General features: G+C 36.9%; 1 protein-coding gene across 1 annotated transcript in view; it reads right to left on the bottom strand.

The window, feature by feature from the left end:
• Window positions 1-211: 211 nt before the first annotated feature.
• The window catches only part of BABAM2 (BRISC and BRCA1 A complex member 2), a 161967-nt gene continuing 146451 nt past the window's right edge, over window positions 212-15727 (bottom strand). The window contains exon 12 of the mRNA XM_079298010.1: window positions 212-3524. Within this exon, the coding sequence (XP_079154136.1) occupies window positions 3461-3524 (64 nt within the window). The 3' untranslated portion in view covers window positions 212-3460. The remainder of the gene's footprint in view (window positions 3525-15727) is intronic.

Genomic DNA, 15727 nt, shown 5'->3' with positions numbered 1-15727 from the left:
ACATCCCTAGGGAGGGTTTAACAATGCACAGGAGATCAGGGCTAGCTCCAACAATGATCTCTTCTCTAGAATGACTCAAATCTACACTCTGTATGAATGGGAGGATGTTCAAAGACAGTGACAATACCAAATGGTGCCCAATGAAAGGTGCCAATCAACAAAGCAGTGGCCAGCACAATGGAAAGATCAGTGAAGGCTACATGATGCATGGTATAGTTACTTTTTATTTATTCTTCCAGCTGTTTGTCCAGTCTTTCCAGCAAGTTCACAAAAAGTCTGACTTTGGATCCATAAGATTTGGCATTACTTTAAGACAGTGGATCACATATGCAGATGAATGAAGGCTTGACTCTAAGTTTGTGATTTAAGGACCTTTGGAAAACCATGTATTAGCAGGGCTTAGTAATTCAAGACTTCCTGCATTCTTTCAGTCAAAACTAGGACAGTGCAGAGTTTGGGCTTTTTGATATGTTTGCAACATTTCTATTTCTCTCCTGTGTTTTGTGGTTCTCATAAGCCAAGGGAAATAGCCTAGGTCTGACTGCTCTCTTCAATTGCATACATCACATAATAGGGAAGGAAGTGCTGAGAGTCTCAGTGCCGTTAAACTGGCCACAATGGAAATAATAACAAAACAGGAGATAACAGAAATAACTCCAACTCATCAGATCCCAACTTTTGCGGCCAGCTTAAATGCCTTCAGTGGATACTTGGTTTGATATAAAATTTTTCAAATGAACCCTCTCTTCTGGTATAGTATTTATATGGTAATTCTCCTGGAGAGAAGCTTCCATTCATTTCAGTCTCTCCTCTCAATACCTCATTGGAGAGCTAACACTCCCAATACTTCTGACAACTATTAGAAAGGGATCCATAAAATACCATAAAATTTTATTTCCTAAAATATGTAGGTCAAAGAGTGAAGGGTGATCTTGAAATAAAGAAAACGTTCATTAAGTGTAACAAAAATGCCTTTTCTTCTAATCTGAAAATTGATAACCTTATCTTAAACACAAACAGTTTTTCATCTTTATACCTTTTTTCCCAAAATACTACCAATTCTAGCATGACATCAAAATTAGTCTGAAACTATTGATTTGTTTCTATGTATGTTAGTCAAAAGTTGGTGAAACTAGAATTCAACACAATGAATTGCTGGTTTAGGCTTTTTGTACCCTCAAAATATTTTCTTACGTGATTTCTAAAACTCTTTAATAATAAAGCAGTTCATTGTCCAAAATGACTAGGACTGAGGTGAAGGATACATTTTTGGTTGAGAATAAATCTAAATTCTGAAGAGTAGACCTCTTTTCAAACTATTTTGCAATTTCTAACCTTTGAATTAGATAACTTCTGAAAAAAAAAAAAAAAAATTGGTGCCACTTGGGCAATCAGGTATATAAAAGCACACACTGTGCTCATGGGGCAATCAGTACAACACCGAATCAAAGTTATAAAATGTAAGATTTCAGGAATGTGCTGATGCAACTTAAGGGCTTGGTTTATACCTTTTGAAGATGGCTAGAGATTGTTTCTATCAGATTTTGAACACTGTGAGAACAAATGTTTTTCATTAGCCACCCTCCTTCTCCCACCCCATTCACAAGGCTGGCTAATTCTTGAATATGTGTCTGTGGCTTTGGCCTTTACCTGAATAAATTCAGACATGAGATCATCCCAGTACAATATTTTGTTCTTAGTCACTTGAGGTTGTTCAGTTATGATTTTGCTATTCACAAAAATCCATTACCTTCCACATCTGCTGTAAGCATGCAAAAGCCTCATGCAATGTCTCCACAGAGTGAATTCAGGCTCAGGCCTTTGAAACTGTTGACAGTCCTCAGAAATGCACTGAGAATCACCAAGGGGTGGGTCACAGGACAGAATATGCCTTCTCTGCAGACTTACAGTAAAGCTTCTGATTTTGTTGGCAGCTTAATTTTCAGCCAAGAACTTCAGTATTAAACATAAATTAAATTTTGCCCACAAACTAGCTAAAAATACTTGTAGTTTCTAGAGGCAAATTATTTGCATAATTCTTAATTATTAAGCTTGACTGCTCAAAACCCATCTGTATTTCCTAGGTGAATACAAACCCTGAAAAGCACTGTTTTTCATGAGAAATAACAAGCTGTAGAAAGGGTAGGGGAATACTGCCAATCAAGTAGTTTGACAAGACTTCCTTGCATGTGATGCTATAGTGAAAAATTTAAAATTAAATGTTTTCCAGTTCCACTGTATCATCCGTATAACGATTCATCTAGTTCCTTGTATTTAGCAGAAGTAGGACACATTTTCCAGATACCATTTATAAGCAACATACTCTGTTAATTTTATTCCTTACTGGAAAGTACCTTGTTCTACTCACAAATTAATTGGGGAAGTGACATCGTGACCATTAGTCCCAACCGGTGCGCCTGACACAAGCAGGAAAGAAAGGATGAATAGGTGGGATTTTGCATTTGGCATTTCAGAATTAGGAGAGGTAATGTTTCCAGTTATATAGACTTAAAAATATTTTCTGAGAAGATATGCTGAACTTAAGCATTAAGCTAAATACCTACAGCCCTACATTATTTCATCAGCTATTTTCCAAGACATCATTCATTCCTTTGTTGAAAGTTTGCTTTATAGCAGTATTTATCTTATTTGGAAAAATTACATGTCTAAGAAAGAGCTTTATTTTGTTATACTGGTTTATATAACTACTTACTTGCTTGTTGGTACTAAAGAAGTAAAACTTTTTTGTAATGGCAAGGGGCTCTCATTAGGAAAACACCAAAATTGTACAACTGGAAACAAAAACAAAGCATAAAATCCTAACATGTCACATAAGATGAGCTTTCAACAGAAACATCAGAAAAACCACCAAACCTCAAACACCCTGCCATATTAACTTCACACCAACTGGAAAGGCACTGAGAATTGAAGTGTGCAACTCATATCCATACCTGTGAGAGTAACAACCACAGTGAGACACAAACCTCCAAGGCAGAATATGGCACTGTACAGTCTGTTAGGCATTCCTGGTACATACGGCAGTTTCATGTTTTCTTAGGATAAGCTGAAAATGTTAACTAAATATACACATTACATCATATTTCCATGGGGAAAACCAATCCAATTTAGAACATCTGAAGACAAGGAAACAAGGCATAACATACAGGACATTGTTGGCACAAGAAAGTGTTATCATATCAATACACACCCTTTTAAATTTAATCCAATAGATACAGAAAGGAATGGTGGTGGCAGAGGCAAAGGGGCAGGACTAATACCAAATATCAGTTCTAAGCATGCTAGTGAGGTCTTTGTTCCAAAAACTGAAGCTACCAAAACCAGTTCAGAGGCAAGAAAGCACCTATCAAGACAGTCCAACCCATTTCCAGGCACTCTTCTTCTGGGCTGACATGTGCAGACTGAAGGATCTGTCCAGTATAGTTTCCATGTCCAAAGCTGTCTAAAGCTTCCCATTAGCAAATGCTGCCTCCTGGAACTGAGGGACAAATGTCTTGAAATATGTCCTAGTGAAAAGAACAGAAAATACATGATTAGGAAGGAGAAATCTTAAAAGCATGAATTGAAAGACTTGACGTTTCCCACATTTCCTACTTCCCCTATCTGGAAGAGGCTTCACATATGGTACAAAAGGCCCAAAGACAGACAAGGCAATGGAGCAGGAAAACAGTGAGGAGAAGTCAGGATACGTGTAGGAGATAAGGTCTTTATCTGTTTCAGAAACCTTGACTCAATACTGTCGTTGCTGATAGTAGCAGTTTACATAAAATGCAGCAAATAAATACTAACAACATTGTATAAACTCTAATTCTTTGTGTTAAACTTCAAAATTTATAGGATAATGTTCTTTCTTAAAGTGTGCTTTGTATATTTTGGATCTTAGTCTATCTTCTTTACAAAGGTTCAAGTGACTCATAAATCAATAAAACGAGCTAATCCTATGTATCCCAAATTGGGTTAGAACTGTACTGTTGAGGCTTTTTTGCTGAGATACTCAACCACGTAATAAATGTATTTACATGTCCCAGGGATGCCCTTTACTTGCCAGTTATATTAGAAGTTGCTTCATCATTCTGCCTTTGGTTTCTGCCTACTGCATTTTGCATCAAACTTTCACTTTAAAAAAAAAAATCTTGTTTTCTATTTCTACCACTGGTCTCTATTAATTTCTCTCCTGTTCTCCTCACTGAGAAAAGATCTAAAGTGAGAACAGCTTCAATGTCATTTATTAGATTCCTGATCTCTCTGCTGGTTTACCTCCTGAAGCAAACACACACTGATCAGCTTCACAATCATGATGTGTTTCACAACTGCAGTAAAAGCTTTGGCAATCACTGAACAACAATCATACTTCCTGACACCTAAAAACGTTGCAAGACCACGAAGAGAAGGCTTGTCTCTCTTTGTGAGGTTGTGCCTGGCAAATTAATTACCAGATAGCTGCAGTCAGCTTTTGTGCACAAGCTGAAAACAGACATGAGATGCTGTCCAAAGGTTAAAAGAGCAATGGAAAGTAAAAGCATTTCTGGATTGAGAAGCTGATCCCAGAAATGGAAACCAGAAAGAGGACAACCAGCACACACAGTTTATAACATATACAGATTGTGCTGTGTATTTACAGAACACACTTTGGTTTATTGAAGCAAAGTTCAGAAAACAACCCTCATAATTATGCCTGCAAAAGTGGTTGTGCTGGCACACACACGTACATAAACCAGCTGAGAAGGTCTGCCTGTCCCCTGATCTCAACAGCTGAGTGCCATTCCTGCATCTGTGTTTTTTTCTACCACACCTGTGAAATTACAGCTTTTGTAGGTCTTGTTTAATTCTATATATTTTGCTAGCTCATGGAGTACCACCTGTGTGTTGTCAGTGTCAGGATCTATCACTTTTACTTGTCCTTGCTTTATCTGTCCTAACATTTAATTATGCTTCTCTGTTTGCTTATTTTAAATAGCTTCTCCCTTCCCTTTTGATAGCTTCTCTGCAGACTCTCTCCCATGCACGTGATCTTAATTGACTTGATAAATGTTACTTAAAACTTCCCTCTTCCAAAACTGTAGAAATTCTTAATCATTAAACAGGATACAATCAGAACTATTTTCCTACATTTTATTTCTTTTCCTTTATAGCATTTCTGTGCTTTGTATCAAGCCCACACTTACTGCATTATATGCAGTAATTATATGTGCCTTTTCTGCTAGGTAAATTCCAGAATGAATGCTTATGATACCACAAACACCCTCCCACACCAACTTTATCTACACTTGCATCCTTTCTTTTCACTGATTGCTGCAGGAGAGCTTGTATCCTTTGCTGCAAAACTAAGTCTAATACCTCCCTACATTCTGATCAGATGTACTGTTTCAAAGAGGCTGTTATTTCACTTGTAGTTCATATTAACCCCTGGGCGATGTTCCACACACTACAAAAACTCCTTTAGTACTTCAGCATTTTAAGTGTCTGCTTTTTTTCCTTTTATACCTTAAAGTAGCCCTTATCATTTTGGTCTTCTCCAGACTGAAGCAAATGCAGTACCACAAGTGTACTCAAGTTATGTTCCTCCATTCCATTTCTGTCCCTCTCCCATACACCTTAAGTATCTCAGATGAAATAAAATCAGAGATAATTATGCTTCATCACACATACACACAAAAAAATAAATTAATATCCCTCCCTTAACCCCCCACAAACCAAAACAAAAGAGGCTTTGCTAAGAGATCCAAAAGCCCAGCACACTTGATAGGACTGTTTCAGCTACAGAACAATTAGCAGATTGAGGAGGAAAGATGGGTACGCAGGAGAAGGTAAGTGAAACTCCTTAATGAACTCTGGAAATTTTTTTCTATATTTTTTCTTTTCATCTAAAGTTTGGGACAATGTGTTAAAATCCCTGAATTTCCTATGAAGTGGAAATGACAACATCTTAATTACAACAATCTCTGTGGAGATTACTAGTAAGAAGGAAAAGAAGCACCAATCACCTTCTGAGTAAGTTTCATCTATCAACCATCTGGCATTGAAGTAAAAGGGCACGTGTTTCTGCCCAAATAGGACCATGACACAAACTATTATGTCACAACAGATAACATGAAATAACTTTAAGAGATATAAAAAAAAATAAATTTAAGGACAATATTCTGCTATAGACTACATGGTAAAGGCATCTTTCAACATGCAATGCTATTCTTTATAGAAAGATTTTAAATCAAGAGACAACACTCACACTTCAGCATCCTGTACATGCAGACACAGAGAAACAGAAAATGTAAACATGAACTTTGGAAAAGGATAATTCCTCATATCCTATTCATAGTAACACATTCACATGGATTTACACTCTCAATGATTATGATCTGTGCTATGCCACAGGGACTCATATAGAAATCTCTGATTTTTTCTCCAGAAAACTTTGCCACATGATACTCTCAAGTTATCTCCAAATATTTTAAAATTATTACTTTTAAATATACTAGATATGCTTTTCAGCTCTGGAAAACTGTTATTAAAAAAACCCAACAACAGTAATTTGGGTACCTGTTGAATTATGCTGAAGATGAAGAAAGCTAACTTCATCTATGGTTTCTCAGGACTGTGTCAAATGGCAGAAATCAGCTATTGATGCTTTTTCTCCTTTCTGGGAAAGATGGAGATCCTTCTTTCTCCAGCTTTCATGTACCATGTTTCTTGGTGGGTCTGCATCACACTGACCTTACACCAAACTCAGAAGACCTGCATAAATTCTTCTGTAAGTACAGAGAAACTCATTTGTACCAACTATACAGATATTCTTTACGTGAGTGTTGAGTACAATCAACACTTACATAAAGAAAGTAAAACACACGTTGAGTGTTGCATCCTTCTCACAATGGTTTAGATCTCAGTTTAAACAGTGTTTAAAAAGTTGCTTTATTTTCAGCCTAGAGTGGGTGCCAATCTTCATACACTTATGGGCACATGTCTAAGTCTGTTAAGCATCTTATAAGACCCCATTATTTTTTGTCTATTCATTTTTGTTCCCTCAAATGGTCATTTTCCAAGTTCAAGGTAGTAAGCTATGAGGTTTCTATGGAAATTTTTCTTCATCATTCCAGAAAACAACACTTTCTGCTGTAGTTAACCACAATATATACTTGACACAGTACAATGAATTCCAGGTGCTACACTCAAGGACGTCTGTTGAGAGTAAAGCACTTCTTTCCTTCACCTTATTATCCAGTGGAAAGAAAGTCTTGCTATTATTGCAAGTGGTAAGTATCTAAAAGAAGGTAGAATTGGCTCACCTGCTGTTTACATATTTTCCAGTGATATGAAACACTGAGTGTGGTACAAGGTCTCCAGAAGCCCATACATGTTTAAATCCCAGGGTGTGGGCTTGCCGTGCTTAAAACATACTTGACTCGGAATTCACATGCTTTTGTGAAATTTCATTCTAATTGTACTGTTTTTTTCCCAGGGTAACTTGGTGCTGGGTTTTTTAAATGCAGCTGTTAGAAAATCTGCATTGACCACTTGGTAATATCTTTTACCTCCACATAGCTACACTGAAAATCTACAAAGATTTTAGATTATGTAGCTGCAATCTCCCATCAAACAACACTTCCCATATATTTATGGCAAAAGCATTCTAACACTAACACACTTGATTTCTGCTGTTGCTTTTGCTGGACTGGTACTATAGCCAACTATACAACTGTTTTCTAGTTACTGCTGCTGGTGTAATGAAATTAAAAGGGTTTTTTCCGTGTTTGTATTTCTCTAAAAATCTTCATGTGGTAAATTCAGGCAGAACATCTCAAAGACAAACTCTGTGAGGAAAGAAAGCATATACAACACTGCATCAATGAGATTTCTGCTTTTTATGTCTGGGACAAGGACAATCATCATGGGGTGATGAATCATCTTCCCAAGTCATTCACAAAGAATATTCCCCTTAAACTCCTCAGTTTATGACTGCCAAGATCTCAAATTCACCATGTTTGCCCTATTTTCACTCATGTTTTATTTGTTTCAGCTCAAGATGTGGGACTTTCAAGTGCTTTTTCCAACAAGAGATGATTTGAGGAAAATGAAAGGGATGAAATCCATGATGGTCCACATCAAGAACAGACTTAGCAGCACAGCAACACTTCTACTACCAGCACACTGTCCTTATTGGCTAATTAAAGCCTTTGAGCCACAATCTTCATCTTTTCACAAAGACACAGAGACCTTCTCTCACTGCATCAGGCACATGTATTGTGCTCTTTCTCACCTGAAGGCAGACTCAGGTTAATGCATGTGGATTTTTTTCCTACTACTGGCTTTGAGAGAAAACTTTATTCTTAAATACTATCCATTACTTCAATATTTTAGTTTTATTATAAAATACTTTAGTAAGTACGGTGACTGTAGTTTAATTCTGTAGATATTTGGCTTTATTTATAGACCCTTAGTGTACTCAAAATTATAGTAGCAAGTGTATTTGACAAATACATCCATTTTCTCCTACTCTAGGCAAGGCATACAGGAAAATAAGAGTTCTTTTCTTCAACTTTTCCAAGTTACTAGATCTGACTTAGGCAGGCACTGCTGTAGTCAGGGTGATCTTTGAATACTTCTACTCAATCCTTCCAAGTCTTATGGAGTAAGGTCTGTAGGTAGTACCCCATTCTCCTCAGTAGTTCTCTATTGTCTGAATTGTCCAGCAGGTAAATTGAGTTTGTTTGAATAATCCAAGGACTGAGGTAAGGACTGAATTGTATCCTGTTCAGCTGTATGAGATACAACCAAGAATCCCAGGCATTTGTCCCAACTGCTTTGCACTTGTTTTAATTCATCTCCTGTTTTAAAGGAATCGTATCTCTAGGATTTACATCATTTTGCATCCCATATTTCTTTCCTGCTGTATCCTAGAAGAACTGCTTCAAGACATCTACAAGTTTCTTCAAATCCTGACAGAAAAACATCAACTCCATAGATGACTGATCATCACAAATTAGCTACAACAGCATTGTTATCTCTTCTTTCAATTGAATTTGGTGAAAACAGAAATTAAGAAGGGTGTAGATCAGAGTGAAGGATAGACTGAGGCTTCTTGAAGTTTTTTGACCTCTTCCTCCAGACTAGTATTATTATGCTGACACTTTGCAATAAAATCTTGTTATATAAACTATTTCAACACTATAGCTATATTATAAAAGAGCTTCTCCAGGCTTTATCAACGTCACTTGATTATTCACTTTCTGAAGTACAAAGTATTTTTGCATGGCTCATACATACATATGTAGTGTGCCTTTGTATTTTTATGCTCCTGTTGAAACTTGTTTTGACACAGTGAAAACTTGTTTTGAAAATACTGAACACCTACAACAATTCCTTCTGGATGCCAGATGAGAGGATTTGTCCTCCTGTGACCACACAGGCACATGAAGCTGATTTGGTTCATGTAACCCCTAATAATTTATCTCCTGTACAGAAGGTATTTACCATAACTTTCAAAACTTTCTAAGATTTCCTGTTTGTTTCTGACAGAACTAAATCAAAGATGCCAACCCATCCTTTTTTATACAAATAATTGTTTTCTTTCTAAATTCCTTTTGTCAGAAGCTGCTCAATTCAGTGTGATTAGCACTAATTAACAAAAGGAACTTAAATTAATAAATTGGTGCATTAATTCTGACAGTGGGTATGTATTTAGGTCATATTCCATATGACTGCTCATTATGTCCTTAACCCATGCTCATGCCCTCCTCCAGCATTTCTATGCCTTGCACTGAATAGGGGCTGAACACAAAAGTGTGGAAATCTACTGAGAGCCCATTCTTTAACAGGCCTCATGCCAGCTTTGAGGCGTAGTTTTTTCCTTTCAAACTCACACATGAGCCATTTGAACCTCTTTGCTATTTTTTACCATATATAATGCATTGAAAACATATTTCCACTGGATGAACCATGTTGTCTATTTATTCACAGGCACTTCCACAGCATTCCTCACCAGGCTAAAGATACATGAACACTCACAGCAAAGCTGAATAAGCTCATCTTCTGCTTTGGGGTAACTATGGGGTAACAGGAGAGTAACTCTACAGAAGATATTTTGCAAGACCTCCATTAGAAGCAAATGATTATTATATCATTGTCTTCACATCTAAGGCATTACAAAAACTGAAGTGAGAAATAGTTCTCAGCACTCTAACTTATGATTGCCTAGCTGGAACTGGGCTGCAGCAGGCAGGCCCACAACGGGGCCAGGTGCCAAGTGGCAAAGGCTCAGGAGCTAATGAAAATCAGGACTATTACAGAATGCACAAGGCACTCGGGAGCCAGCAACGTTTCTAAACCACCATTCAAATCTGAACATCACACACATTTATCCAAGCACAGCAGCAGAATAAAACAGGTACCTTCCAGGATTTCTTTCTCACTTTAAATACACATAATGATACTTGGCATGTATTTGTGTTTCTAAACTAAGTTTCTTGATGGTATGCTCTTTGGGATGTGGTTTATAATTTCCTTACTAGGCAGCTTTATCTATAGCAAATATTTTGCTTTTATGTGAATCACAATGTCTACACAGTCCTCCATTTTATACATATCCAGAACTGGTGATGCCAAGCAAACATCTGAAGTGTTTACACAACAGCAAGACAATAGTTCTTAAATTACTGCTACTGTAACTGGCTAAACACACAAATGTACAAAGGAGTCAGTGCACAATGCCATTATGCTGCTAGCAATTTTTTTCCTGTGTGCCAAGAAAAATGCATCACAATCCCTCTTCCTCTTTTAATATTTATTTCTCTCTACCTCCTTTTATTGTGAATTACCTACAAGGAGACTAGTAAACTTCTTATGCCTGTTTCTACCTGCCAGTTCATGCAGGGCACTGACTGGGAAGCCAGTCTGATGGACAGAACAGTAATCAAGCATCAAGAGATCTGCAGTGGGCAGCCACCAAAATACAAGTTTTTAAGAAATACAGTTGTTTTCAGCTCAGTTTATAATACTGCACAACAGAAACTCATCTCTAAAATTACAAACAAACCAAAATGTTCTACCAAAACTGTAACAGGAAACAGAAGGGGCAGAACTAGTGAAACCAAATACATATCCTAAGTTTAAACACTAAAATTCACTCATGTTAAAAAATTGTTTTCTGTATTTTATTAACAATATCTTTTTCCTCCAGAAGTTCTTTCTGGAATTACTGCCATTTCTGATTCAAGTCACATAGACAGGTGCAAGAAATTGTTGTACTTAGACATGTTTTTCAACAGTTTGCTGATTGCAGAATGAACAGGTAGCTTTAATCCATATGAAGCAAACAGAAATTAAAATTAAATTTTCATTTTGTTATACATTTGCATCTATTCCAAGAACCTATGGTATCAACTGATTTTATAAATAAAGAGTTCGTTGGTCTGCCATAAAAATTAAGATGACTTTGCTGCCCAACTTACCATAAAGGAAAATGAATTTTGACAATCTGTTCAGAGCATGAACCAACCCTAAATATAACAACCTGACTAAAAGCAAAATATAAAGGAAGGGAGTTCTAGGGAACTGCTGTGGAGCAAATCCCTAGAACTGCTAGGATTGCAGATCCTTATGTAGGCTGGCAATTAATGTTTATTTTAAAGCAGCAGCATAAGTAGGGTCATCTCTTTGTAAAGGATGCTAACTTTAGTTCCAAGAATATATATTCCTCCAAAAGCAGGGACCTTTACTCACAATAACAGATAGAAATTATAGCTTCTGGACACAATCAGACCATAGAGATATAAACCAAGGCCAGTAACTATGAAGGTAGCTTTTTAAAACTCTCTGGAAATCAAGATTCTGGTAATTAATGTCTCACAGATTCCAGATACAGATATTAAAAAATTTCAAAGGTGTATTGCACAGACACAGTGAATCTAAGTGTTCCACAGCACACAGAAAAAAAATTAATCTCTTATTTTGAAGCAGTTTCATCAATGCCTTCTGCTTGCCAGTCAGTTCAAGAGATAAAACACTTCACTTCCTTCACCTTCTCCACAATGTACATAAATAGACATACTTCAGTCAGATGAAGGTTTGTGGTCTTAGATCATAGCAAATTTTGCTTCTGCTTTCTTAACTTCCATTTTCCCCACAGGGTAGTGGGTGTCTGTGAAGGGTGCATTGGAATATCTCTGTCACAGCATGGTCACTCTGTTTCCTTATCAGTGGATCATGAGAATGATATTCCAAGGTCATCATGGAAAAACTCCATCTTCATAGAGTCTTTTTAAATACTGTGTTAATTTGCAGGAAATTTCCAGTCCTGTGAGCTACAGCATGACAAGTCTGCTCTATTTTTCTTAGCTGCTGAAGTGCCATAGCCATATTTTCCCACTCCAGGTAAAGGCTAACTTCTTAAAGAGATAGTGTTTATTCAAGACACATATCATTTCCTCTTATCTAGGCCACATATACACACAATGAGCTCTGCTGTTGGAGAGCAATTATTTAACAAACTTATTAGATTTGAAGGAGAGAGTAAATGCGAGACAAGATGCAACTAGGAACCTCTTCAAAGCATAAAAGGCAGGGTAAAGAATGTAAAGATGATATAAGCAGCAGGAGAAAGCAGAAGAGTGGGTAAGAATACGTTCAGGAGGGAAACTTGTAAGGGAGTACAAGTGTAGAGATTCAAGAAGAGAGGAGCTCCCAGCAGTAATAATAGAATTTGAATGATCTTTAAGAGATTATTGAATCCCTTAATTGTAGTTCAGAGGCAGAAATGAAGAGTTACACCACAGATGCATCCATAACAAGTCTGACAACCAGCATCCCTGAAAACAAAGTTTGCTTGCAGGTGAAAGTACTGATTTCATCATGCCATCCGCTGTGCTTTGCCAGATTCCTTATCAACAGGGGCCGAAGGCAACATACCAAACCATAAAAGAAACGTCCTTGGATATTCATTAGGACAAACCAGTCAGAAGGAAACAGATGAGACGGCACACATCTGTGATTTTATAAAACATATTAAAGCAGTTGTTTCTCTTTCCTATTCAAAAAAATATATATTTGCTATTAGAAGTAAAAGCAAATGCTCAAAAGGTTGGGGACCCATCCAAAGGTGAAAACGAGACAGAAATAAACCTTAATAGCAACAGGTGCAAGCAGAATAAAACAAATACAAAATTAATCTGATGAACAAATGAGCTGTGGCCCTCAAAATAAACACTTGTTCAAACAGTACAAAATGTGATCAAAAAGTAAAAAGAATGCTCAGAAGAAACAAAGTCACAAAGAATAAATTAAATGGAGGTGCTTAAAGAGGTTATCATACCAGAATTTGGCTTTCCAAGAGATAAACCAAAAGTTAAACTCAGGCAGAAATGTCAGCCGAAAAGGTAACGAACAAATGAACAAAACACAACCAAATCAGCAGCCCCAGATTACATTCATACCCAAGTTCTAGAGAAACTCAAGTGTGAGAAAGTTAAACTCTTAAACAGCTTGCAAATAGTTCCTGTTTGGTACCAGAGAAGTGTGATGTCAATTTAAAGAAATGTTTGGAGGTCTGGGAGGATAGAAGGGCTACAACTCAATCAATGTCCAAACCTTACAAATTGGTAGAGACTGTTAGTAGAAATTATTATAAAAATTCATAAATAGTCCAGAATTAGTGGACTTGAGTAAACATGACATACTGGGTAGGAGCCAAACTTGTGCTTCTCAAGTCTCCTATTTTGTTAAGGTATCAAACCCACATGGACAAGAAAAATTCAGGTGACACTGCTCAACTTACCTACAGATATTTGGGAAGAGTTTTGTAAGGCATAAAACCTCCTGAATAACCACAGAAGGAGAAAAAAAAATCCTTAAGTGGATAAACAGGAGGCCAAGATACAAAGAAAAGGGCAGGAATAAATTATGAACACCATTAGGGTGAAGTCACCTGAAAAGTGCACAGAAATGGATGTTCTGACCCATGTTGTTCATATTCCTACATGATATGCAAAAGTGAGCAAAGGAAGATGGAAAAGTTTGTTAATGTTAACAATTTAGTCAGGGAAGGAAAAATAAGGCACAATTATGAGGAACTGCAGATAGTTCTTACAGTACTAGGAGACTGGAAGATAACACAGCAGGTGAAAAGTCAGTATTGACAAATATGAAAGGAGAAATATGTGAGGGAAGAAGACATAATTTTGCTACCACAAAAAAACAAGGCTCTGAAAAACAGACAGAAAGGAGATGTTGGTGCTAAAATGACACTGCAACTAGCCTTCATCTATATGAAAAAAACAAAATAAGATGCAGTTAGAAGCAGAATAGAGAGTAAATCACACAATATCACTACATCACCATATAAATGCATGGTGAATGCATCATGACTAACAGGCAGCTCCCTGATCCAAAAGGAAAATCACAGGAAAGGGAGAAAGCAGCAAGACAAGGGTGATCAGAAAGATGGAGAAGTTCTGGAAATGGAAGAAAAAAGATGACAAAAGAGGCATGAAGAGGTTCATAAAACAAAGGTTATAAAAGGGACAGCAGATTAACTATTTGCTGCCTCCATACAAGAGGTAGAGGGAGCTAGGAAGAGGCAGGAATGCAAAAGCCAACAGTTTGTTATTCACACCACACCTGCGTGATCCCTTGCCACAGAATTTTATATTATGTTGTTCAAAACAACAAGCAAATAGAAGGAAAGCCAGGTAAGATTACTTAATAGGAATGTACTAATACATAAAGAAATCCTTGAGGATGGTAGAACATATGATGGAAATATGACTCCATGCTCTGCCATGCTTTTCCACAGGCATCCACTACTACCTATTGATACAGAAGACATGATTTTGGGATAAATGAATGCAGAGTTTTACCTAGCTTAATGGAACAATTCTGAGTATTACTCAAAAGACAAGCCTATGGAAATCACTGGTTTTATTTAGCTGTTTATTTTGTAACTGATCAAGCAACAGTATTTATCTGGATTATGAAATCACAGCTCCTTCCAAACTCATGTATTTCTCTCTACCCTCTTCTCTTGAGAAAGGGAGGACTTTTTTTGCAAGTTCTTAACTGCAATTTCATGCTCTAATATAGAACTAGCAGCTTTCATAAATGTATAATGGAGCTCTCTAATAAAGCCAAATCAGTGACTGTGTTTCACAGTATTTCTAGAACACCACTTAATCCCAGTTATCCAAGAACCACCTACATTAAATTCTAACCTTTCATTCCTACAAAGCAGTTGTCTTCCAGCAAAGTGCTATTATATTCCACTTACACCATGCCAACTTCTCCAATCTTTTCTGTGCATTTCTCTTGTCAATATACAAGAATACTTCTTTGCAGAAGGAATATTTACTATATATCAAAACACACATATGTACAGTTCACACATATACAGAGTATTATACAGAATCACAGAAAAACTAATTGCCTAACAGATTTTATTTCTATGCACTTCCTATAGCACCTATACTCCTCATCTTTAAATAGTTGTTTTTCTTTCCTACAGTCAAAGCTTTAATGAGAAGTGACCAGAAACAAATACCCAGGCCCTTCTGTCTTGGCTGAAATCCACATAATGCATGACAGCACTGAAGATCCCTGGCAGGCACCTGTCAGAAACTAACATACCATAACTTAAGAGTCAGACTTAATTATCCAGGGAGACATTTAAAGAAAACTACACGAAAAATATGACTCAAGAAGTGTGACTATTATATATGTACTGTAT

The sequence above is a fragment of the Erithacus rubecula genome (genome assembly GCF_903797595.1).
Source record: "Erithacus rubecula genome assembly, chromosome: 2".
Classification (NCBI taxonomy): domain Eukaryota; kingdom Metazoa; phylum Chordata; class Aves; order Passeriformes; family Muscicapidae; genus Erithacus; species Erithacus rubecula.
This window is presented reverse-complemented; position numbering and strand designations above follow the sequence as displayed.